At 44.3% G+C, this 25,041-nt stretch overlaps 1 protein-coding gene across 1 annotated transcript in view; it reads left to right on the top strand.

Moving 5' to 3' along the window:
* DNAH5 (dynein axonemal heavy chain 5) overlaps positions 1-25,041 on the top strand; it is a 5,605,957-nt gene that overhangs the window by 4,767,407 nt on the left and 813,509 nt on the right. Inside the window, exon 53 of the mRNA XM_086967405.1 lies at positions 22,179-22,309. Within this exon, the coding sequence (XP_086823531.1) occupies positions 22,179-22,309 (131 nt within the window). The remainder of the gene's footprint in view (positions 1-22,178; positions 22,310-25,041) is intronic.

The following is a 25,041-nucleotide window of genomic DNA, read 5'->3' as shown; positions in this document are numbered from 1 at the left end:
AGAATGATGGCCCAAAGAAACCTTGGTGTAATTACTGTAAGTCAGTCTCTCACTGGTTTAGTGAGTGCACCAAGAAAGGTACAGCCCCTGCCACTGCAGCCCCTAAGGCAACTGCACCCCCTAGTACAGTCAGCAGTGGCAGCCCCCAAACTAAAGCTATAGTGGGGTTAACCATGGGTACTGAGGTGGATTCTGGCCTAGTCAGGATTCCTACTCAGGCTGTTCCTATCTGTGATGTGGACATGGCTATGTCCACTACTGTGTGTCCCAATACTTTGGGCAAGTACAGACAGACACCTTTGATAAATAACAAAATGGCTCAGGCCTACAGTGACACATGTGCCAGTGTCACATTATGGTGACACCTAACTTTGTGGACCCTGGACAGATTGTACTGGGTGATAATTATCTAGTGACCAATGCTAGCAATGTCACTACTACACATAGTGTGGCAGTTGTTAATTTCTCCTGGGGAGGGGTAACTGGCCTCAAAAGAGTTGTGGTAAGTGCAGACCTCCCAGTTGAATGTCTTTTGGGCAATGATCTAGAGGACTCAGTATGGTCAGAAGTGGAGTATAGGACTCATGCAGAGATGCTAGGTATTTCAGCACATGTCCTTGCCGTAACCAGGTCCCAGGCCAAGAAGTGCCTACCTGAACATGTGCTGGATCTTGAAACTATAGACCAGACACAACCCAAGAGGAAGAGCAAGAGGGTTAAGGCAGTGCCTTCCCCCTTGTCCCAGGTTGAGGATCAGCCCTATCAGGAGGATGATTCTGTGATCCAAGAGGAGACTGTCCTGGAAGAGCTTGAACCTGATCAGGTTGAGTTTCTGGGGACAGGGGGACCCTCAAGGGAAGATCTGGGGCAGGCTCAGTTAACATGTCCTTCTCTTGAACCCCTCAGACAGCAGGCTGCTGCTGAGGCTGCTGGGAATGCTCAAGGTACCCATAAAGTATATTGGGATGATGGGCTCCTTAATTCAGAGGCTAGAGACCCTAAGCCTGGTGCTTCCAGGAGGTTGGTTATACCTCTGCAATTTAGGAGCTTCCTTCTAACCTTGGCCCACGATATTCCTCTAGCAGGACACTTAGGCCAGAACAAGACTTGGGACAGGCTTGTCCCTCACTTTCACTGGCCCCATATGTCAGAAGATGCCAAGGAGTTTTGTCGCTCTTGTGTGACCTGCTAAGCCAGTGGCAAATCAGGTGGCACAACAAAGGCCCCCCTCATACCACTACCTGTGGTGGGGGTACCCTTTGAAAGAGTGGGGATAGACATTGTTGGCCCAATGGACCCCCAAACAGCATCTGGGCACAGATTTATACTGGTGGTAGTGGATCATGCCACCAGGTATCCAGAAGCTAGTCCCCTGAGGACCAAAACAGCTCCTGTTGTGGAAAGGGCCCTACTTGGAGTTTTCTCCAGAGTGGGCTTTCCAAAGGAGGTTGTCTCTGACCGAGGTGCAAACTTCATGTCAGGATCTTTGACTGCTATGTGGAAGGAGTGTGGTGTTAATTATAAATTAACTACACCCTACCATCCACAATGCAATGGGCTTGTTGAAAGGTTCAACAAGACCCTCAAAGGGATGATAAAAGGGTTACCTGAAAAGCTTAGGCGAAGATGGGACATCCTTTTACCCTGCCTTCTGTTTGCTTACAGAGAGGTCCCACAAAAGGGGGTTGGCTACAGCCCTTTTGAACTTTTGTTTGGGCACCCTGTAAGGGGACCCCTGTGTCTTGTGTGGGAAGGATGGGAGTTACCTCTCAAAAAACCTAAACTTAACATAGTGGACTACGTACTTGGTCTCCGCTCCAGGATGGCTGAATACATGGAGAAGGCTTCCAAAATCCTTGAGGCCAGCCAAGAACTCCAGAAAGCTTGGCATGACCCAAAGGCTGTGTTGACTGAGTACCAGCTAGGGCAGAAGGTGTGGGTGTTGGAGCTAGTGGCCCCAGCAGCCCTCCAAGACAAATGGTCTGGACCCCACACCATAATTGAGAAAAGGGGAGAGGTCACCTACTTGGTGGACCTTGGCACCCCTAGGAGCCCCAACGGGGTGCTCCATGTCAACAGATTGAAGGCATATGTGGACAGGGCAGACATGGGCTTGCTCATGGCCACAGATGGGGAACAGGAGGAAGAGAGTGACCCTCTCCCAGACCTGTTATCCCAAAACCCTGATGATGGTTCAGTGGATGGAGTGGCCTTGGCAGGCAGCCTCTCTGACCATCAGCAATGGGACTGCAGACAAGTTCTACAGGTCCACAGACATATGTTTTCATTAACACCTATGTGGTACAAAAGGGGTTGGGATGGACGGAGCATCTGAATCAATCAAACACTCACACCCAGTCAAAAGATCTGTGTTTAATCCATCACCGTTCTTTAGCCCACTCTGCCACCCCAGTTCAGACATGGCTATATGCAAATCAGTCTGACCCTGTGCCTCATGGGAACAGTCCAGCCCAAACTGCCAAGCTATGTCTTCCCTGGACCGGAAACAAGCTTCCGAGGACTGGTTTCTGGCATTCCAGCCTTCTTCAGCCCGGCTTGCTTGAATCCAGTGGCAAAGTGAGCAAGGGACTCAGGTCTGAGCATACCCTGCCACACTTATGGCGGCCAAAAGTGGTGCAAAAGGGGGTGGTGATGGACGGAGCATCTGAATCAATCAAGCACTCCCACCCAGTCAAAAGATCTGGGTTTAATCCATCACCGTTCTTTAGCCCACTCTGCCACCCCAGTTCAGACATGCTATATGCAAATCAGTCTGACCCTGTGCCTCATGGGAACAGTCCAGCCCGAACTGCCATGCCATGTCTTCCCTGGACCGGAAACAAGCTTCCGAGGACCGGTTTCTGGAATTCCAGCCATCTTCAGCCCCGCTCATTAAAAAGGATGCTGTAACCATTAAAAATAGTGATGCTAGTGTAAAGGTTGTAGTAGAAAGGGACAAAGACAAATTTCAGACGTCAAGTCAATCTAATACCAAGTTTCTTACACAAAACAAGTCTTCAAACAAAGTGTTTGTGTGAAAGTGCTTTCGGTGCGGGGACATGGGTCACTTGGCTATTAATAAGTTATGTCCAGGATGGAAAGCTACGTGTAAGACTTGTGGCAGGAAAGGTTATGCCACGAAGTGCTATAGATCAACCTTGTCTTCAGTCAAAAACAAAGCTAGAGAAGTGGACTGTGATGATGATGATGACTCTGTGGAAGAAATAGTTATTTATGAAAACTGTGTTGAAAAAACTTGATGGTCCACTTGAAAATGTATTAGTAAATGTTAAAGAAGAGGAGACGAGCGTTCCGACCAGTGACTGAGAAGTTGCGCAGTATGGGCATTGCGTACCAATGGGGTCTCCCGTTCGCTCTGATATTCCAGTGGGAATCCTAGCGGAGAGTTATACGGTCCTACACAGAAGCGGCGCAACTCATACGACTGCAGACGACTCCGCCAGCGAGCCCGTCGCCGTCTCGTAGGCGGGAGAGGAAGGCAGCGGTGCCCTCGTGGACTACTGTGCGCTGACAGCATCGACTGCCGTCCGACGGTGAAGAGTCGCCCTCACAGGCCAAGCAAGATATCATCGCTCATATGCGATCCCTTGAAGGGGACAAAGAGGGGCATGGTGGGCGCTCCCCGACACCTTGACTGGCGACATACTAGCGCTCAACTTTTTCTAGTACTGGGGCTCTACTCCTGGGCCCCGTGCCGTCTCAAATTACACCCTGGCTCCTGAGGTGCAGAGCGGTGTGCATGTGGTAGCTCCTCGAATACAGGATTTTTAAGACTGTCACGACCCCTCCTCTTTGACTGTCCTCTAGGGAGTTACATCCCAGAGAGCGTCCAAACCTGTGGGTGTAGGATGCTCTGTACCGGGGACAGAACAGTAAGGCCCTGTTGGCCGCAATTGTTGTTTCTGGCTGAGTGGCATTCCTGGCTGCTCTTTGCTTTTTCTCCTTTTCTCTATTTTTCCTATTTCCTACTATTCTATGCTCTCTCTTCTCTCTTCTTTCTGGGGGATGCAGGGTGGAAACGCCGGTTGATGGGCTGGGGTGGGGTGCGGCGGATGCATGGCTATTGTGCGTGTGAGACACGCGGGATGTGTGCTGTGCAGTTGTGGCCGGGTGACGCCCAGACTCAGATATGGCAGTGAGTGCTCCTAGTCCTTTGAAGGTCCTGACGCTTAACATGAAGGGCCTTAACTCGCCTAATAAGCGAAAGCAGGTTTGGCATTACTTGTTAAGGCAACACCCTAACATCATTTTTCTTCAAGAAACGCACCTCATACAGGCTGATACTGCGCGCATGGCTCACCCTAAATATCCCCTTCAGTTTTGGGCTACGGCTGACACCAAGACACGGGAGTGGCAATCTTGTGCAGGGCTGGTATCAGGCAGGGGGGCGGCAGGCCCTACAGGGGTGGCGATAGACAATTTCTTTGTGTGGAGGTGGAAATTGGGCGCCGTCACATCACGCTGTGCAATGTATATGCCCCTAATCAGGCGCAGGACCATTTCCTTCGAGACCTCTTAGGGGGGCAGATCCCGCAGACCGGCTCATCCCTCATTGTAGGCGGGGACCTCAATTTGGTATGGAGTCCTAAGGTAGACAGGAGTGAGGCCTCCTCCAGTGGTGCAGGAGCAATGTCGGCGACTCTGCGCAAGCAGCTGATAGACCTTGGGCTGTTTGACACCTGGCGGTAGTTTTCCCCGGATAAGCGAGGGTACTCATACTATTCGCATGTCCATAGATCCTACTCTCGCATCGATTACCTGTTTGTTACTAGGGATCTCCTCTGTGACGTGATGGAGGTCGACATGTCTGATGTCTCCCTCTCTGATCATGCCCACGTCGAGCTATTGCTGCAGGATCCGGCGGCGCACCCTGCCCGGGAACGGAGGTGGTACCTCCCGCCGAGCATTCTGAGGGATTCCGAGGCTGTGGAGGACATTAGGGGAGCCATTGTCTCCTACTTTGAGAACAACGACCTCCCGGAAACACCCTTTCTGGTGGTTTGGGACGCCTTCAAGGCTACCATACGGGGCCATATCACTTCCGATTGCGAGGGCGCGTGACGCTCGCGCACAGGAAGATAAACTTGTGGGAGACATGAGGACGGCGGAAACACAGGATCAGGGCCACTCCACTAGGCACACAAGACAGCGTTTAGCCAATCTTAGAAGCCAGATCAGGCTGATACGCACAAATAGGGCTGAGAACTCCCTCCTGGCTCTGAAACAGAGGTATTTTGAGGGAGGGGACAAAGTGGGGAAGCTCCTGGCGTGGAGGCTGAGGGCCCGAGCCGCGAAGGAACATATAGCAAATGTCCAACTGCCCGATGGGACCAGGGTGGTGGCGGCAGGGGATAAGTGTCGAGCTTTCCGGGACTACTATAGGGCATTGTACACAGAAGAGCAGCCACCTTCGGAGCTGGTGGAGGAAGTACTGGGGTGCTACGGGGTGCGACACTGCATCCGCAGCATGCTGAGGAACTAGAGGAGCAGATCCTACCGGAAGAGATAGCTGCGGTGATCCGCAAGCTCCCCTTGGGGAAATCACCAGGGCATGACGGGCTTCCAATATCCTTCTATCGCATGTATCAGGCACAGCTAGGCCCCTACCTCCTACGCCTGTTTAACTCCTTCACCGATGAGATGGGTCCGTCCCTTGACATGGGGCTGGCAGAAATTGTCCTCATCCCGAAACCTGGGAAAGACTCCTCCCTATGTGCGTCGTACCGGCCGATTGCTTTACTGAACTCGGATTTTAAGATTTACACCAAACTTTTGGCGAAGCGCATGGGCCCACACATGCCGAGCTTGATCGATCCTGATCAGGTGGGCTTCATCCACGGGCGTCAGGGAGCGGACAACGTCCGCAGGGTCGCTCACCTGGTAGGGAAGGCTCACCACTGGAGGATCCCTGCCCGTCTTCTCTCGTTGGACGCAGAGAAGGCGTTCGACCGGGTGGACTGGTCTTTCCTCAGAGCGGTGCTGCGCCGGGTGGGGCTCGGTCCGAAGATGATTGCCAGGATCATGGCCCCGTATATTGCGCCGTGGGCTAGGATAAGGGTCAACGGGCAGCTCTCGGAGCTGATCCACATTGGAAGGGGTACCAGGCAGGGCTGTCCGCTCTCGCCCCTGCTATTCGCCCTCGCAGTTGAGCCCCTGGCGGATATGATACGGAGGGACCCTAATATTCACGATGTTCCCCTAGGCGGCCAAGACAATAAGGTAGCGCTCTTCGCAGACGACCTTATCCTTGCGCTTACGCAGCCCCGAGAATCCCTACCGGCAGTGCACGCTGCGCTGTGCCTCTTTGAAAGAGCTTCTGGCTTGAAAATCAATCACAGCAAGTCCTGGGTGCTCAGCCTCACTATCTCGAAACCGGACATCCCCTCTTTAGAGCAATTAGCCCCTTCTAGATGGTCGACCCAGCACATCAGGTATCTGGGCCTGACGTTGACCCCCTCGGATCCTGGAGGATCTGAGGCGGTGGAGACCGCTTGTACCATCCTGGCTGGGCAGAATCAACGCCATCAAAATGTCCATACTGCCCAAAATCCTGTATCTATTTCAATGTCTGCCTACTCCTATCCTGCTACATAGCATCAGAGGCCTTCAGCGAGATCTAACGAACTTCATCTGGGGGGAAGAAACCTTTCTTCTCTCAAGCTCTCCTGCTGGCGCCCAGGGACCGGGGCGGATTGGCCTGCCCAAACCTGGTGGAATATTACTGGGCTGCTCACCTTAGGTACGTAGTGGAGTGGGGTGTAACGGAAAGCGAGAAAGGGTGGCTCCATATGGATAGGGCAGTGACTGGGCGCACCATATGGGACCTGGCATGGAAACCTAGGGCAGGGCGATCTCCGAGCGCGTACCTAGCGGTGCCCACAAAAACAGTGCTGGAGATTTGGGACAGCTAACCTAACAACACAACTGCCAGTACTGGACTAACTTAATTTCTAATGGCCAGAGATCTGTTATGAACAAAACATAACAATCTGATGTAACATTTGTTACTAGTTTATTTAAATCATTTTTTCTGATTATTTTTTCATTTTTTCAAGAACCTTTCTTGTGCATATACAAAATATATACAAAATATGTACAAATAGATACAAATTTTACAAAACAGATGATAAACCACTAAGCAACACATCCACACGGAATCTTTCTCACTACAGACATACCATGCACATTCACCAAAACAAAACAACATATACCTCTGAGGTATAAGCCTGTGTCAATATGAACACTTCCTTAAGTCAAACAGATGTAATACAGTCTACATTGTCATTTATAATTTTGAAAACATCAAATTCAGTCAGGACAGATCGTATTTTGTCTTAACTAAGTTTTTTTGATTTTTATGGTTGACACTGGACCTACAGGGTCAACGTGTTTCGAACCCCCTATTGCGGAGTTCTCCTCAGGACCAAAAACGATTTCTACAAGACAAAAAACACAATTGTGCCAGATTAAATACCTACCCTATCTGAAAACATGTTTGCGTTGAAACACAGCCACCATCCGGCTTAGAACCGCCTACCTTAGTTGTCCTGTGTGAAATGCCACAAAAAGACAGGTGTGTAGTTTTTTTCATTAGTCTACATAGTGAAAAAATAAATAATAAAAAATAAAAATAAACAATGACACACATGACATACTGTTTTTACTACTAAACATTATTTGGTGTAAACCATATGAGTAAAAAGCTCACTTTCCTACTCTATGGTGTTGTCTTGGTGTGCCTAAACAAGAAAATGGGAATGAGAGATGTTTTGTTGGATTCAAATTAAACTGTGCTTGACTTGTAGAGACAATTTGACCCTGTAGGTCCAGTGTCAACCATAAAAATCAAAAAAACTTAGGGGCTGATTATGATGGCGGATTTCCCGCATCCACCGGGCCGGCGGAAGCCACCGCCGGCCCGGAGGATGCCGGAAATCCGCCACGGAGGCTACAAAGACCCACCTCCAAATTAGGATGGCTGGTGGGTCTGAGAATCTGTCCTCCGCTTTTCCGCTGCGGTAGCCTTCCGACCGCGGCGGAAAAGCATTAACATGGCTGGTGGTGTCTATCAGACACCGCCAGCCACATTAGGATGGAGTAAAAAGTATGCTTTACCACGGCGGCTTTTCCGCCGTGGAAAAGCATACGGACCTTCACTTCGGGGGCCCGTTGCGGGCCCCATGCGTGAAGGAGGGGTGGTGGGTGCACATGGGGGGTACCTATGGTACCCCCCTGCATTTGCGTGGACAAAGCAGCAGGCACCGCGCGGTGCCTGCTGCTTTGTGCACGCAAATGCTGTGCATGCATTTTTAACATTGCGCCGGGTGCAGCTTGAAGCTGCACCCGGCGCAATGTTAAAGATTGAGGATGTGACCGCCACCCTGGCGGTCACATCCTAATCTGCACGGAGGGACAGCCGCAGCCCCTGCGGACGGTCCCTCCTACTCTATGGTGGCGGACGGACTCAGGTCCGTCCGCCATCATAATCGGCCCCTTAGTTAAGACAAAATCCGATCTGTCCTGACTGAATTTGATGTTTTCAAAATTATAAATGACAATGTAGACTGTATTACATCTGTTTGGCTTAAGGAAATGTTCATATTGACACGGGTCTATACCTCAGAGGTATATGTTGTTTTGTTTTAGTGAATGTGCATGGTATGTCTGTAGTGAGAAAGATTCGGAGTGGATGTGTTGCTTAGTGGTTTATCATCTGTTTTGTAAAAAATTTTATCTATTTGTACATATTTTGTATATATTTTGTATATGCACAAGAAAGGTTCTTAAAAAAATGAAAACATAATCAGAAAAAATGATTTAAATAAACTAGTAACAAATGTTACATCAGATTGTTATGTTTTGTTCATAACAGATCTCTGGCCATTAGAAATTAAGTTAGTCCAGTACTGGCAGTTGTGTTGTTAGTTTAGTTGTATTTGGCTTAGCCTTGCTGGTTAAGAGTCAGGACCCAGTTTTGTTGTGGAGATTTGGGACAGGGTAGCAGTCCGCAGGGGCCTCACAATCTTCCCCTCGCCTCATACCCCTATCAAAGGGAATCCAAGCTTCCCCCCCGGCACATCGGACAGGGGCTTTCCGTAAGTGGCCTCAAGGCAACTGTAGGGTGCTCACCGATTTTGTTTTTTATGGGGGCTCCCTTAAGACTTTTGCGGACTGCAGGGAGGAATTAAAGGTGCCGCTTGCAGCCGAACTGCAATATGCTCAACTAAAACACTGGGTGCAAACAGACGATACCTACCACGCGGCCACACACGCCTTTACTCCGTTTGAGCAACTGGCTCGCTCCTTTACAGAGACAAAGGGGCTGATCTCCAAAATCTATCGGATCCTGCAGCACCCGTACACTCCGCATTCCCTGCCATATGAGCAACGCTGGCACTCCCTCTCGGGCGTTGACATCACCTCAGCACAGTGGTGCAGATTGTGGTGCGACATACCCCGGATTTATCGTAGTATATCACAACAGGAGAATGCCTACAAAATTATGACACAGTGGTACCACACGCCACAGCGGCTACATAGAATGTTTCCAAACTCTTCCCCTGTGTGTTGGAGGTGCAGGTCTGCGACTGGGGATTTTCTGCACATATGGTGGAACTGTCCCTTGCTGACCCTCTTTTGGAAGGAGGTCTTGAGTCACATCGGGAGGGTGCTGGGGTTTCCTCTGCCTGAAGCCACTTGTACGATACTACTGGGTATCAAACCTGCAGGATTTAAGGCCCTCACTCGTAGCCACTGGGCGCTGGCGCTTCAAATGCTGGGAGCGGCTCGGCAGCTCATTGCTCTGTACTGGAAGAAGGTAGAAGCCCCGCCCATCGCTGCGTGGTTTGTACGTCTCTGGCATGTCATGACAATGGCGCTTCTCACAGCCCGGCTGCAGGCCCGAGATGTGCGCTACAAAGTGGTGTGGCAACCCCTAGTGACATATCTATGCACCACAGAACAGGTGCGTCACATGCCCCCTAAGCTGCGGGCACTGCAATTAGTGGAGGGTGCTGTAGTTCCTCCTGACCCCGGTAGACTGCTGACACAAGGTTTGGATGGGTGAGGCTTTGATCAATAGTAGCGACGTTGATTGCCCTGACGACTGACACAGTGCCCCGTCATCCCCCCTCTCGGCCGTCACCCCTGGCACCAGTGGCTCTTCTCTCCCTTCGTCTACACCTTTCCGCTACTCCTACTGTCTTCTCTATCTTGCTGTCCCTTTTTCTGTCGTTCTACTGAAGTTTTGACCATCTTGGTCCTATAGTTCTACCTTTAGGGTTTCATGGTTCCAGATGTTCCGAAGATTGGACTATCTTGTGCAGTGATTTCAAAGGCTCTATTGACTGAATGTGACGCGACCGGCCCCTGTGGATTGTAGGTAAACCGCTGTGTATGTCTTTGAGCTTGAGTACTGGCAATGGTTTTCCATTTTTTTGTGGTGTAACGCGGCCGGCCCTGTTGGGTTGTAGGCTTAACGCTGTGTGCAATTCACTTCACTGCAATCCCCTGTTATGGGGACGAAATAAAAAGATTTGACAATAAAAAATAAAGAACATGCTGTTCCCAAAGCTGCCAAAGTCAGGAATGTTCCCAGGGCTGTTAGAGATAACATGAAGCTGGAATTAGACAAACTGGTTGCCAATGGGATAATTGAAGAGGTGGAAGCTTCCTAATGGGTTTCTCTTGTTGTCATGGCTCGTAAGGCTAATGTTGAAGCTCGTCTTTGTGTAGACTTGAGGGAGTTAAACAAAGCTGTGGTTGTTGATCATTTTCCCTTACCCAATATTAGTGAAATGCTTAGTATGCTAAATGGTGCAAAGTACTTTTCATATGTTGATTTGAGTTTGGCTTACTACCAAATCAAACTCACTGAAAAGTCTCAAGAGTTGACTACTTTCACTGCACCCTTTGGTACTTTTAAATTCAAGAGTATGCCATTTTGGTCTTATATCGGCAGCTTCAGTTTTTCAGCGGGCGATGGAAAGGATATTGAAGGGTGTAGTGGGAGTAAAGATTTATCAGGATGACATCCTGGTTTCGGGTTCAACAGAGATGGAACACAATGCAAGGCTCTGTGAGGTTTTAGATACCTTGTGGACGTCTGGTTTGACTCTTTAACGGGCAAAGTGCAAGTTTGGAGTCCAAGAGATTAAGTATTTGGGTCATCTGGTCACAGGCAATGGTATTTAACCCAAAAAAGTATTGGTTGATACTATTGAGAATGTACCTTCTCCAAAAAATAGAGATGAATTGGTTAAGTTCTTGGGAATGGCCGAGTTCTATAACAAATGTATCCCCAAGTTTGCTGAGAGATCATTATCTTTGAGATCTTTGTTAAAGAAGAACACTGAATTGATGTGGTCCAATTTATGTGAAAATGAATTCACTGATATCAAATCCAGCTTGAAGAATGCATCTAACCTTAGGAGTTTTGATGTCAATGATAATGTAATTGTAATGACTGACGCCAGCTCTAGAGGTTTGAGTGGTGTTTTGTTGCAAAAGTCAGGTGGTGTATTTAGGACTATTGCCTTTATTTCAAGAGGTTTGCGTGGTGCTGAAATTAATTATTCAGTGATTGAAAAGGAAGCTTTAGCTGTCTTCTGTGCTGTGAGAAAACGTAGGAAATGTCTTTGGGGCAAACATTTGAAATAAGAACAGATCACAAACCTCTCAAGGAGGTCTTTTAAAAAAAAGGTGTGGACCAGATTTCAGGTAGGCTACGTCGATGGGTCATTGCTCTTCAAGAGTTTGATTTTCAGATGTTCCTGGCACTAGCAATTTGCAGGAAGATTTTCTTTCTAGATTGGTTAAGGATTATGAAGGTGATGTGGACTCTTCAGAGGAAAGTTTTGCTGGTGAAGACTTTCAAGAAGATGTTAATGTTTGTTTTGTTACAGAAGAAATTATACAGGAGACGGAATGGAAATCTTCGCTAGAAAAGGATGTTTGTTTGCAGAATGTGATGAAAAGGATTTTGGAGGCAGAGTTACTAGGTTTTTGGGAAGTTCTCAATGAACTCTCCATTGTTGATGATTTACTTATGAGAGGGAGTAAACTGGTACCTCTTGAAGATTTGAGACATGTTTTGGTTAAGAGGCCTCCTTCCAGTCATATGGGAATTTCAAAAATGAAAGTAAGAGTCAGGGAAAGTTTCTGGTGGCCGTCGATGGATTTGATGATAAGGAGGGAGGTTAGAGAATGTTTGGTTTGTGCTAACAGTGATAAGGTATTAGTGTGTAGGACACAGCCCATGATTATTAGGGAGAGAGCTGTTGGTCCATGGGTCGACATTTCCATGGATATTCTTGGTCTGGTAAGAGTCAGTTTGCAAGACAGATATGTCTTGGTGTGTCTAGATATGTTTTCTCGGTATCCAGAAATCAAAGTTGGGAATTCCATTGAGTCTGGGGATGTCATAAAATTCTTAGAGAAGCTTTTTGTAGCATCCTCTCTGATTCACACTGTATGATGTCATGTATTCTATATGGTTACCATAGCTACTAGAATGTATCTTTACACGCTGTGGGCTGTTTTACTTTGAGCTTGGATGAGATCTGGATGTGTCTCCTTTATCTCCAATAAACCTGAGCTTCTTTTCAATCCAATCCTGTGTAAGCTGCTTTCTTATCAAGAACCAGGATCTTACATTGGCGTAGTCGGCAGCTGAAGAGAAGGGAGACTCAACTATCTCAACAAAACTATTCTTTCAAGTTTCTTCAATTTCAAGGTACCATTTTCTTCTATTTATTCTGTGCTCATGATTGCACCAGCGGCTGTTAATAATAAAAGTGCTTAGACTGCACCAGCGGCTGTTTTCAGGATTAATTAATTAACCTTGTTATTGAACTTTATGTCTTTTGACATTCTTCAATACTTCAGCGGCTGTTGATATTAATAGTGCTTTGATTGCACCAGCGGCTGTACTCAAGATCAATTTAATAATCTTTTAATTGAATTTCGTGTCTTTTTGACACCAACTCCTGTCTTGATTGGTTTTTCAAAATGACTTTATTCTTATAAATATGAGCCTTCATACTGACTTGGCCTTTCTATCGAACTGTCTTATTGCCAAGAGAATAGCTTAATTCCAACAGAGCAACTATTAAGCCTGTCAATTTCAAGTGAAATCCTTGCTTGTTAACAGCAAGTGTAAAGCTCCGTTTTCAAGCCCAGCGTTAAAAGTAAACGGCTGTTGTGATCTAATCTGACTCTAATGCCAGCGTTAAAAGTCTAGTGTTAAAGTAAACAAACTCGACTTTTGTAATCTAAGCATTTCCTATTTGAAAACATTCAATCCTCGTTTGTGTCAAACTGATGTTTAAAGACATTAAATCCTCGTTGGTCTCAAAGTGAGCGTGGCGATTTCAACCCCAGCATCAAAAATAAACAAACTCGGCTGTTACAATTACAATCTGCATTTTTCAAAGATAAACACACCTCGTGAGGTCGCGCTGCACAACCATTACTCACTCGTGCCATTGTCTCCTGTCATCATTGAGAATGTTCGGCATCCCCGTCTCTTGAAGGTCTTCGCGTGTTTCTGCGCAACGTTGACTCTAACGAGCGACGCTCTCTCACGCAGCATCTAACAGCGTCTGACATCATTTGCAGCCATTTTCTTCAATTTCCTTCGTGTTTCGGGTTCCCATGGCAACTTGACTTCAACGATCATTACGTATATCTTTATTGTTAATTTTGGATATTTTATGTATTTCTTTATATTACCACAGCGCCTTTTCTTCAAAATGGCTCCTTTTAAAGACACCTTTTGAAACGACCTCCAGAACTTTATCCTTCTGAAGGACTCTGTGGAACAGCTTCCTGATTGACATCTCACCGCAAGTTATCATATACTGTACTACTCTACATTATTTGTTATTAATTTACATTTACAAATAGAGTAGTTATCTCTTTAAGCTGTTCTTCCTTTTCAGGTGACTGGGGTGATTGTTTTTTATACTGTTTAGACAACCATGCAGAATGTTACTGCAGCCCCATTCTTTCTATCGTCTCCTGGGGATCCTCCTATTAAGTGGCAAAAATGGAAAAAGGTATTCGAACGGTATGCTAAAGTTTGTGGGGTTAGTTTGAGCGCTTAACGCAAGACTTCTCTCCTACTTCATTGTCTTGGGTCAGAGGGCCAAGATGTATTTGACCATTTAGCTGAACTTACTGCTGAGGAGGAAAGAAATCTGAACGAGTTTGAAATTTGCATGAAGAAGTTAGATAATCACTATTTACCCAAGGTTAGTACAATCTTGGAAAGATATCAATTTGCTAAAAGGTTACAAAATGAAGGGGAAACTATTGAGGGTTATGTCACGCAGTTAAGAAAATTAGCTTCCTCTTGTAAATTTGACACTTCAATTGAGGAAAGAATTAGAGATCAGTTCATGGTTGGTTGTAATATTGAAAAGGTTCGAGATGAACTTTGGTTAAAAGATGAACCATCTTTAGATGAGGTTCTACAACTAGCCAAAAGAGTTGAACATTCTCTAAAGTGTGTAGACACCTTGAATAAAGACAAACAACCCTCTGTTCACGTTATTAAGAAAACTGTACCTGACTCACAAAAACCTTCTGGGTTTACTACTCCTTCAAATTCTAAAAAGAAACCCTTTGTACCTAAATGTTTCAGGTGCGACAAAATTGGTCATTATGCGAATGACACGAAATGTCCTGCTTTTAATGCTGTTTGTTCGAAATGCAAAAAGAAGGGTCATTTTTCAATGTTATGCAAAAGTAAAACCCCTTCCACTTCTGTAAAATTCGTTGAAGATGAATGTCTAGAAGAAGATTTTGTCTGTGGACAAGTTATTGTTCAAGTCACATCCACAGCTGATCAAAGAAACTGTCCTATTGACACCATTGAAATTGAGGGTGAGTCAACGGATGTTCTTTTTGACTCTGGTGCCAAAATAACTATTATTTCTAGAAGTTTTTATTTGGGTAAGTTGTCCAACAAGACTCAATTAGCTAGAGCTGACATTCATCCGTTAGCTTATGGAGGTAAACTTATTCCTCTTATGGGATGCTTTACAGGACGTATTGAGTATAAAAGTCGTTATACTGTTGGCAAGATCTATGTTTCTCAGAAGGGTGATAGTATAATCAGTTGGTTCCACCAGGGTGATCTTCACATAATGTTGGATCCCAGTGGTCCCAATCCCATAATACTTAAAGAGCTTGTCAACTCTGTCCAAGTTGATTCTAATGTTGAGTTATTGTCACGCATCAAAATGCAATTTCCTAAAGTATTTAGAGATGAATTAGGGTGCCTCAAAGACTTCAAGCTTGAAATCCCACTAAGACCTGGGTCTCAACCCTATGCTTGCAAGCCTAGACCTGTTCCCATTTCCCTCAGGGATGAGATGATTAGTGAATTGGAAAAATTAAAGTTGGGTGGGATCATTGAGGAAGTTACAGGGACTGATTGGATTGCGCCCGTAGTGGCCGCACGCAAACCCAATGGTTCTTTGCGTCTATGCATTGATTTGAGGCAATTGAATAAGTGTGTTATCAGTGACAGATACCCTCTTCCTAACATCTCTGATCTTTTGACTAAAGTGGGCAATGCAAAAGTATTTAGCACGTTAGATTTAGCCTCTGCTTACCACCAGATTGAGCTAGAAGAGTCTTCAAGAAATCTTACATCTTTTATCACTCCCTTTGGGACTTTTAGATTCGTCAGAATGCCCTTTGGCCTTGTTTCAGCGGTGTCTGTATTCCAGCGCATTATGGAGAAGGTTCTCAAAGGTTGTGATAAAGTATGTGTTTACCAAGATGACATTCTTGTATTTGGTAGGAATGATGTTGAGCATGAATCTGTCCTGTTTGATGTACTTAGTAGACTTGAAAGAGCCAACCTCACCATCAAGATTGAGAAGTGTCATTTTGGTGTCTCATCAATTCATTATTTAGGTCACACAATTTCAAAAGATGGTATTGCGCCCAAGGCCAACTTGGTGGATACAATTGTTAAGATGCCCCCCCCTTCCTCCAGAGAAGAATTGATGAAATTCTTTGGTATGGTAGAATATTACAATACGTTTGTTAAAGATTTTGCCAGTCAGTGTGTAGGCCTAAGAAGTTTGTTAAAAAAGGGGTCTGAATTCATTTGGGATGACACTTCTGAGTCTGAATTTCAGACGTTAAAAAAGGGTCTTGAGAAAGCTCCTAATCTTCGAAGCTTTGACCCTCAAAAGATTTCTATTCTTACTACCGATGCCAGTCTCAAAGGACTTGGTTCTGTTCTCCAACAAGAGAATGACGGAGTCTTAGATACCATTATGTTTGCCTCACGTGGTCTTAAGGACCCTGAAACTCGTTATTCCGTTATTGAACGAGAGGCTCTGGCTGTATATTGGTCTGTCAAAAAATTCAAGAAATTTTTGTGGGGAAGTAGGTTCATAATCAAGACTGATCACAAGCCTCTATGCGAGATTTTCTCAAAAAAAGGTATTGACTTAGTATCCAGTAGAATAACCAGATGGGTTATTGCACTTCAGGAATTTGATTTCACTATAAAATACATACCAGGTGTTCAGAATTGTGTGGCTGACACCTTGTCAAGGCTGGTTGACATTTCAAAGGACGTACCTTTAGATGATGACTGTGAGGAAGATAAATATCAAGTTTGCCCAGTATCTGTTGAAGTCATTGATGAATCTGAGTGGCGTTGTAAATTATCATCTGATCCCGTTCTCTCTGAGGTGATGTCTCTCTTAGAGAAGGGTTGGCATTCCAAGAAACAGGGATGTGCTGAGTGTGCGAAATTCTGGGGGGTGAAAGACGAATTGGCTGTTTGTAATGATTTGTTGGTTCGTGGGACTAGATTGGTTCCTCCCTCTGAATTACGCAAAAACATAATTGATCTGGCTCATGAGTCACACTCTGGTATGACAAAAACTAAGGAAAGAGTTCGCTCATCCTACTGGTGGCCAGGCATGGACTTGCACATTGAGCGTATTATCAGGGATTGTGTGGTTTGTAACCTGAGTGATAAATCCAAAGTTGTAAGAGTACAACCCATGATCATTAGAGATCTCCCGTGTGGGCCGTGGAAAGAGGCCTCATTTGATATCCTTGGCCCCATTTACACTGATGGGCAGCAAACTTTCATTTTCGTATTAATGGATTTATTTTCCAGATGGCCTGAAATACACCTCACTTCAAACATTGAGACTAGCAGTGTTATAAGATTCCTAGAGTCCCTCTTTGCCAGGGAAGGATTCCCACATTCGTTACTCACTGATAATGGGGTTCAATTAGTTTCCAGGGAAATGGAGTCTTTCTTACTCAGATGTGGTATAATTCATAAAAAATGTGCTCTTTACCACCCAGAAACCAATGGCGTGGTGGAGAGATTTAACAAAGTACTCAAAGAAACTATCTCCTGGGCTAAAGGGGTGGGCCTCAATTAGAAAGAACAAGTTCTTAAAAGGGTTGAAAATTATAGATTCACTCCTCACTCCTCAACTGGCAAATCGCCCTTTGTTCTTTTTAGGGGTAGGTCCCCTTGTACTTTGTTAGAACCAACATGGGTAAGAGATTTGAGTGATGAAATTGCTAGTTGTTCAAAAGATGGTGATTCGAGTAATGAACTTAATTGGCGAGAGAAAGAGATTTTGAAATCCTCCAACAGAAAGCTCTATTTCGATTCCAGGCATGCTGTTAAAGCAACGCCTGTGAAGGTTGGTGACATGGTAGTTGTTAAACTTCCTGGTAAAAAAATCAAATTCTCTGAACCAATAAAAGTTATAAAAGTCTTTAAGAATGCTGTGAGGACTTTAGACCATAGAATATGGAACTTAAATAGAATTTGTGTCTTATCTGGCAATCACGAGTCTCCTGCTCCTGAGCTTAAAATGGATGCTGATGGCTCCCGACTTGACACCAATCATGAAGTTCCTAAGGTGTGTCGACATTCTTCCAGGACCACCAAGAGACCTTCTCATTTAAAAGACTATGTTTCTTGATGTAAGCTTGATTGTTTACCTATTGTTTTACAATTTTAGGTGTTCTTTCTTTTGCTAGTTTTTTTTTATGGGGGGAAGATGTGTAGCATCCTCTCTGATTCACACTGTATGATGTCATGTATTCTATTTGGTTACCATAGCTACTAGAATGTATCTTTACAAGCTGTGGGCTGTTTTACTTTGAGCTTGAATGAGATCTGGATGTGTCTCCTTTATCTCCAATAAACCTGAGCTTCTTTTCAATCCAATCCTGTGTAAGCTGCTTTCTTATCAAGAACCAGGATCTTACTCTTTTTGAAAGAGAAGGTTTTCCCTCCAGTCTTCTTACAGATAATGGTGTTCAGTTCACCTCTCCACAAGTTGAAGAGTTTCTCAAAGAGAGAGGAGTGAAACATAAGAAAGCTTCACTCTATCATCCTGAATCAAATGGGATTGTTGAACACATTGTCAAGGTTTTGAAGGAGAGTTTGCAGTTGTCCCTTATATGTGAGTCCAGCTGGGTTGAAGGTTTGAGAAAAAAAGTGAGAGTATAGATTTACTCCTCATTCCAGTACAGGTGTTTCACCTTTTTGTTTATTTAAGGGAAGATTACCTTGTTGCGAGGTAAGCCCTGTTTTTCTTATTGAGAAAAGGTTGAAGGTTGATAAAGAGATTTGTGTGCCTACAGGTTGGAAAGCAAAAGAGGAAGAAAAGAAATTGAAGTCTAAAGCAGGATATCAGGATTTGATTTGAGGAAAGCTGTTAAAGAGGAGATTGGGTGAGAATAAAATCTCATAGAAAGGGGGTAAAGTGTTCTAAATTCAGTATGCCTTGTCGTGTTAAGTAATTATTTAAAAATACTGTGAACACTAATGACAAGAAGATTTGGAACTTTCAAAATATGTTTCTTTGCCTTCCAAAGTAAGGGATTTAAAAGATGTCTCTGAATCTGGATCAACTCCTATGATGACTAAACAAATTGTGTCTGGTGACGTGGTAGTCAGACCTAAACGTGAGAAGTGTAAACCAGTTTGTTTTCATGATTATGTTTAATGTCTTTTATTTGTATTTTTTTTTCTTTTACTGTTAATGTTCATCTTTCTTCCCTTATTTCTGTTTGCTGTTTTGTTTATCAGTAAGGAGGTGATGTGGTATCCTAGGTTATAGAACCATCTCCATTAGTGGTTCTGTAAGCTAGGAGCTTGTATTCTGTAACCTAGGAGCTGGTTGCTCATGTTGTCATTGTAACTGAAGACTGGCCTCGGTGGTTGCTTCTCGGAGCGCTCTTGTGGATGAGGTCTATATTTATGGAACCCTAAATAAATCCTGCTTAAAATCTCTTATCGTCATCTGGAACCTACTTATTACAGGTTTATTAAGTCGGAAGGAACAATTCCATCCACAGACATGTATCCAACGTCCGTTGTCGCGCAGTCTTGCTTGTATCCAGCATCCGTTGTTGCGCAGTCTCGCTGCGCAGTTCCAACTATCAGCTGGCTAAGCGTTCGCGACCATACACAAGGTGCAGATACTACAGTTTGTTTTCCTTGGAAAACCTGTTTACCATTGCTGATCCAAATATTTGCTAAATCAATGATGTTCTCAAATTAATGTCTCCACTTCAGAGCCTTGCCCTAGCACTGTAGGTGACAATGAATCCTTCATTTAAGCCCAGAATTTAAATAAAGAAAGGCCTGGATGTGGCATTCCCTTTGCCCTCAAGCAGTAACTGCTGACACTTTTAAGTTAGCGAAAATGACGGAGGCAATCCAGGAGCGTCACTAAAATAAGATCAAAAGGTTATTTGAACTATGAAAAGTAAGTAAACGTTTTATAACAATTTTTAGGTGTTATCTTCAAAAAATATAACTTTTGTGTAGATTTTCTTAGCATAATGTATTTTGTTTAAAAACGTAACACCTGATAAACATTATAGAGCACTTACACGGTTATTTCCATTACACTTCAAGTAGGAGTGTGGTCATAATGCAGTATGTTTCACTTTTACAAATGTTGCAAGATGGGTTGGGTTCTACTTTTACCAACTAATCCCTGGGCCACATGTATTATGCAATTTTGCATTCGCAAACAGGAAGATTCGCAGGATCGGCCAGTTTGTGAATGCAAAAAAATTTTTTTCCCATATATAAAACCCTATTTTGTGATTCAGTAACCTGTTACCGAATCGCAAAATGGGTTTGTGATTCAGTATTTGGAAGGGGCGTGTTTAGGGCGTTGTTCCCAAATACCGAATCGCAGAGGTATGTATGAATGGTTTGTGACTGTGAATGCAGTCTCAAAACATTTGCAGTTACCAACAACTTCAAGTTGGTGGTGACCCATTCACTAACCGGGAGGGGTCCACAAGAGACCCCTTACCCTTTGTGAATATATGCCAAAACTTCTTTTAAGAGCAGGCAGGGGTCCCACTTGCTTTTAAAAAATGAAAGGAAAGCTTTTCATTTTTCTTTTTGTAAAGCATCCTGTTTCCCTTTAAGGAAAACAGGCTGCTTTACAAAAAATACATTGCTTTATGTAATAGCAATCACAGACATGGTGGTCTGCTGACCTCAGCAGGAAACCACTGCCACTGGGAATGGCAGAAATTGTTCAACACACTTTGGGCCAGATGTATGTGGGAACCATTTTGCGATTCCCTAATTATGAATCCTTGTGATTCACAATTAGGAAATTGCAAAACGGCATGTTTGAAAGGGTGTTGAACATTATCTGTGATTCCCAGGGGGTCGCAAATAACCCACCTCATGAATATTAATGAGGCATATCGCAATTTGCGACCCCCTGGGAATCGCTAAAATTACGGGGTTGGTGACCTGCTGGGGTCAGCAGACCACCATGTCTGATATTGCTTTAAAATAAAGCAAACTTTTGTTTTTTTTTAAATGTAGCCCGTTTTTCTTAAAGGAAAACGGGTTGTATTTAAAAATGGAAAGTTTTCTTTTCATTTTCTAAGAGCAGGCAGGGGCCCTTTGGATCACTGTTTGCTTTGAATAAACGTTTTTGCTGCCATCCCAAAACGGTAATGGGCCCCTTGGGGACCCCTTTACATTTGCAAATGAGTTACCACCTGCTTGAAGTAGATGGTAACATTTGAATGTTATGCAACCGCTTTCACGGTCACAAAACATTCATACATACCATTAGGATTTGGTTTTGTGAGGATGCCCTAAACACGCCCCTTCCAAATACCGAATCGCAAACCTGTTCTGTGGTTTGGTTACTAGTTACCGAATCACAATATAGGGTTTGACGAACACAAAAATGCTTGATACATGTGGTCTTTTCATACTTGCCATTTTGCGATTTCCTAATTGTGAATTGCAAGGATTCGCAATTAGTGAAAAACAAAACGGTTTATTAATACATCTGCCCCCTGACACATGCAGTAAATAATGCCTGTTCGATATAGCGGTGAAATAATTTCCTGAGAAAGTGGAATGACTCACTCAGTAGCCAGTATCATGCTGCTGATCGGAGGTGTGATTTCAAACTGTCTTAAGGCAATCACTGGTGATGACTAACCCAAACAAAGCAGTAGCTGAAACAGGGCGATGCAAATTACAGAATCTACGCATTGAACAGAAAACGTTTGCTTCGCCAGAACTAAAATGGACTCATGACATTATGTAGTGTTTAAGAATACATTTGTATTGACTGTCGGCAACTTGGAGTTAGGAAAATAAGGCGCGCACATTTATAATGAGAAAGTTAAGCTCATCTGCCCCAGGACAAAAATAAAATCACTAATTTGGAAAACCTTTGTTATATTTTTTAAGATATTGTTTCATGTCGACCCGTAGGGTTGAAGATATGCCGTCTTTGTCTGCTACTTATGCTAAAAAGTAAAACAAACTTTGCTTAATTATCTGAATAGCCTGCAAGGATGTCCCGTTATATTCCATTATGTTATAGGCAGGCATATGCTTCTTAAGGGCAGCGCTACTTTTCTGTGAGTAAAGTTGTAAAGTAGCTGTCAGTGTTTTTTGTTCTTGACCGGTATGCACCTGTGCTACACTTTATGCTAAACGTGTGCAATATTTGTGAAAGTTTAGCCTTTTGTGTGCCACCAGTGAATTTTGCAATGCCCGATCTGTGGTCGCAAAGCTATTCTGATGTAAAACAGTACATTTTCTTAGGTTGGGAATTTTTACTAATTAATTTTGTGTTTTGTAGGTGTCACGCATCATTCGCACACCCAGAGGCAATGCTCTTCTTGTTGGAGTCGGGGGATCGGGAAAACAAAGCTTAACAAGATTAGCGTCATACATCGCCGGCTACAGTACATTTCAGATCACTTTAACTAGGTGAGTCACAATAAAGTGGGTCTTGTTTGTGTATAAATCATAATACTATATTTTGAATATTGATGTCCATAAGGGTTTCTGCAAGTTGGGTTGAGTTGTGTTGTTATACATTCATGCGTTTACAAGATTGACTGAGATGTCAGCATATTTATTGCTAGTATATGCCTAAAAATATGCAAGATTAGTCAATACTGACCTTACTTTCATTTTATACTTTTTAAAAAGATCATGCAAAGTATTCCAGTTTATTCCATGTTTACCTATCTAATTTGCCAATTTATTGCTCCATTTACTGTTTTATTTAACACTTTTGTATACCACATACAAGACGTTTAGAGTGCAGTTGAAATACCAAGTGATACACTAAACTACATTGAACTCATTAACAGACAGTGAACATCCTTGACATAAATATGATAATGAATTAAAATATGTTCAGAATACTGTTGGAAAAAAAGGTATCTGAATACATAACATAAATGCAGTTTTGCAGAGTATAATATGTTATTTATTTCTATTATTTATAGGGATGGGCTATGATTTATGAGAGATAAAAATCAAAGTTGGTCTTGATATCCTTTCTCTCTCCGTTTTTAAAAAAAATGTCAATTGTTTTTTAAGAAATAAAGTACATACCCAGCGTGGGTCTGTGAGAATCATTATAATGAATAATATGTCATGACCTTGGTACATTGGCATGAGCATCGTTCATTCAGTTGTCATGGAGTAAATACTGTCATGGTCAGAAATCGTATAATTTTCAAAAAGAAAATGGCCACAAAAGGTAAGCTCCCCCTCCCCCCCCCCCCCCAAGCACCGTCCCAGGAGTGCCCCAGCTTACATCAAAGCCTAATTTCTAACCACTCTAAAGACAAGGGAGGGAGATACAGATACAAGACTGTAAGAGCGTAAAATAATGCAAATATAAAGAACGTTTATGTAAATTGAGCTGTCCAGATAAAAGCAAAGGTAAATATTAGGAATAGTCTAACACCAAAAACTACTGGGCAAGTCTATCTATGACGTGTTCTGCATTAAACATTGAAAGGACCTACTGATAAGGGCCATTGGAGAGAGGAGTATACTTCCTGGCAGCCGCCCATCAGCCTTTCTGTCATCTTTAAAGATCTGCAAAAGAGTGTCCCAATGTGCAGCAATGGGATACTTCCAAAATCCCCCCCCCCCCAACCCCCCCGGAAGTGACGTAGGAGCCGGAAGACCCGCCCCGGAAGTCCAGGGCCAGAAGTCCAGCCACTGAGGGTTGGCCCATGAAGGGCAGCCCCTAAGGGGTCCAGGTGTAGTGTGAGTACCCTGCATACTGGAATTAATGGATGTGTAGATGTGTCATAGGTGTAGAGTGATGGTGTGGGGTGCCTAGGGCTAGCTGCAAGGCAGGCAGTAGGGCCTACTAGGGGTGTTTAGGGTTGTGGGATGAATGAGTAGAGACTTACATGTGTGCGCCATGTTTGTTGGGCAAGCCAGGACATGTCCGGGCATGCAGGGACATGTCTGGGCATGTTCAGCGAGTAGTTGCGGCTGCAGGGTGATGTTGCTTGAGATGCGGCGATGTTCATCTGTGGAATGGGAGCCCTAGAGTGTTGCTGGGTCTTTTTGGAGGTAGGCCAGCCCCCTAGGAGGCGTGGCTGATGCCTAGGGAGTTCCTGAATGGTGGCCTCTGATGTAGGGGCGTAGCCATAGCAGGCCAAGGGCAGGAATTCCATTGGCCCCAGAAGCGGCGGGAAGCTAGACTGTTGGTTTGCTGGGGCAGTAATTTTGCCGCCTAATTTTTAAAAGTCTGGACTGTGAAATGCCAGTAGATATGAAAATACAATAAAAATTAAAGGCATGTGTTGTGCAATTATGACTTCTATCTACGTGGGAGTAATGTGTTAGGAATGATAAACATGGACAGTATGTAAACCAGCAGCTGGTGGCCGTGTAACATGCCTGGGCACTGCTTTGTAACATGGGGGATTGTGCTGCAGCAAGCCTAGACTTGTAGATTTCCAATGCAATATTTTGCACAGCCTAACTGTAAAGTCTCTGGTGTAAAATGATGCCAGTTATGAAAAAGGAAAATAAAAAAATAAAAAAATATTTGAAGACAAGTGTTATGCAAATGTGGCTTCTTTCTCAGAGGGAGTAATGTGTTCGGGGTGATAAACAGGAGCCAGTATGTAAGACAGCTGGGGGCTGTGTAACAGCCCCGTGCATGATTCTTTAACAGGTTAATGTGTTGTCACAAACCTAGACTGCAAAGTTGCTGGTGCAACATCATACACAGCCAAAGTTGAAAGTCTCTGATGTAAATGACACTAATTATGAAAAGAAAAAGAAATAAAGTCCTGTGTTATGCAACTGAGGCTTTAGCTCGACGTGTGAATGTGGGGACATGGCTGAGAAAAATGGCATTCTTATACAGCAGGCGTTAGGGTTCAGCAACATGTACAGGCATATTTTTGTAACGGTAAAATATGCTGCCACAGCCCAGAAAGGGTTGGATGGTGCAAGTTCCACAAAAGGCGGCAAACCAACCACTCATGGAGATGTAACAGGGTGAAAGAAAATGCTGCTGCAGTCCAGAAAGAGCGGGACGAACCAGAGTTTCATAAGAGCTGCAAAACTAAAATGTAAGTTTGCTGGTGTAACATTTTCACGCCGAATTTTAAGCCGCCTAAAAGACTGCTAAGACACAAAGAGGCTTCTACGTGGGAGTCAGCTGTCAGGGACTT

The sequence above is a fragment of the Lissotriton vulgaris genome, chromosome 4_1, assembly GCF_964263255.1.
Source record: "Lissotriton vulgaris chromosome 4_1, aLisVul1.2, whole genome shotgun sequence".
NCBI lineage: Eukaryota > Metazoa > Chordata > Amphibia > Caudata > Salamandridae > Lissotriton > Lissotriton vulgaris.
Note: the sequence above shows the minus strand (reverse complement) of the source record. Positions and strands in the feature narration are given on the sequence as shown.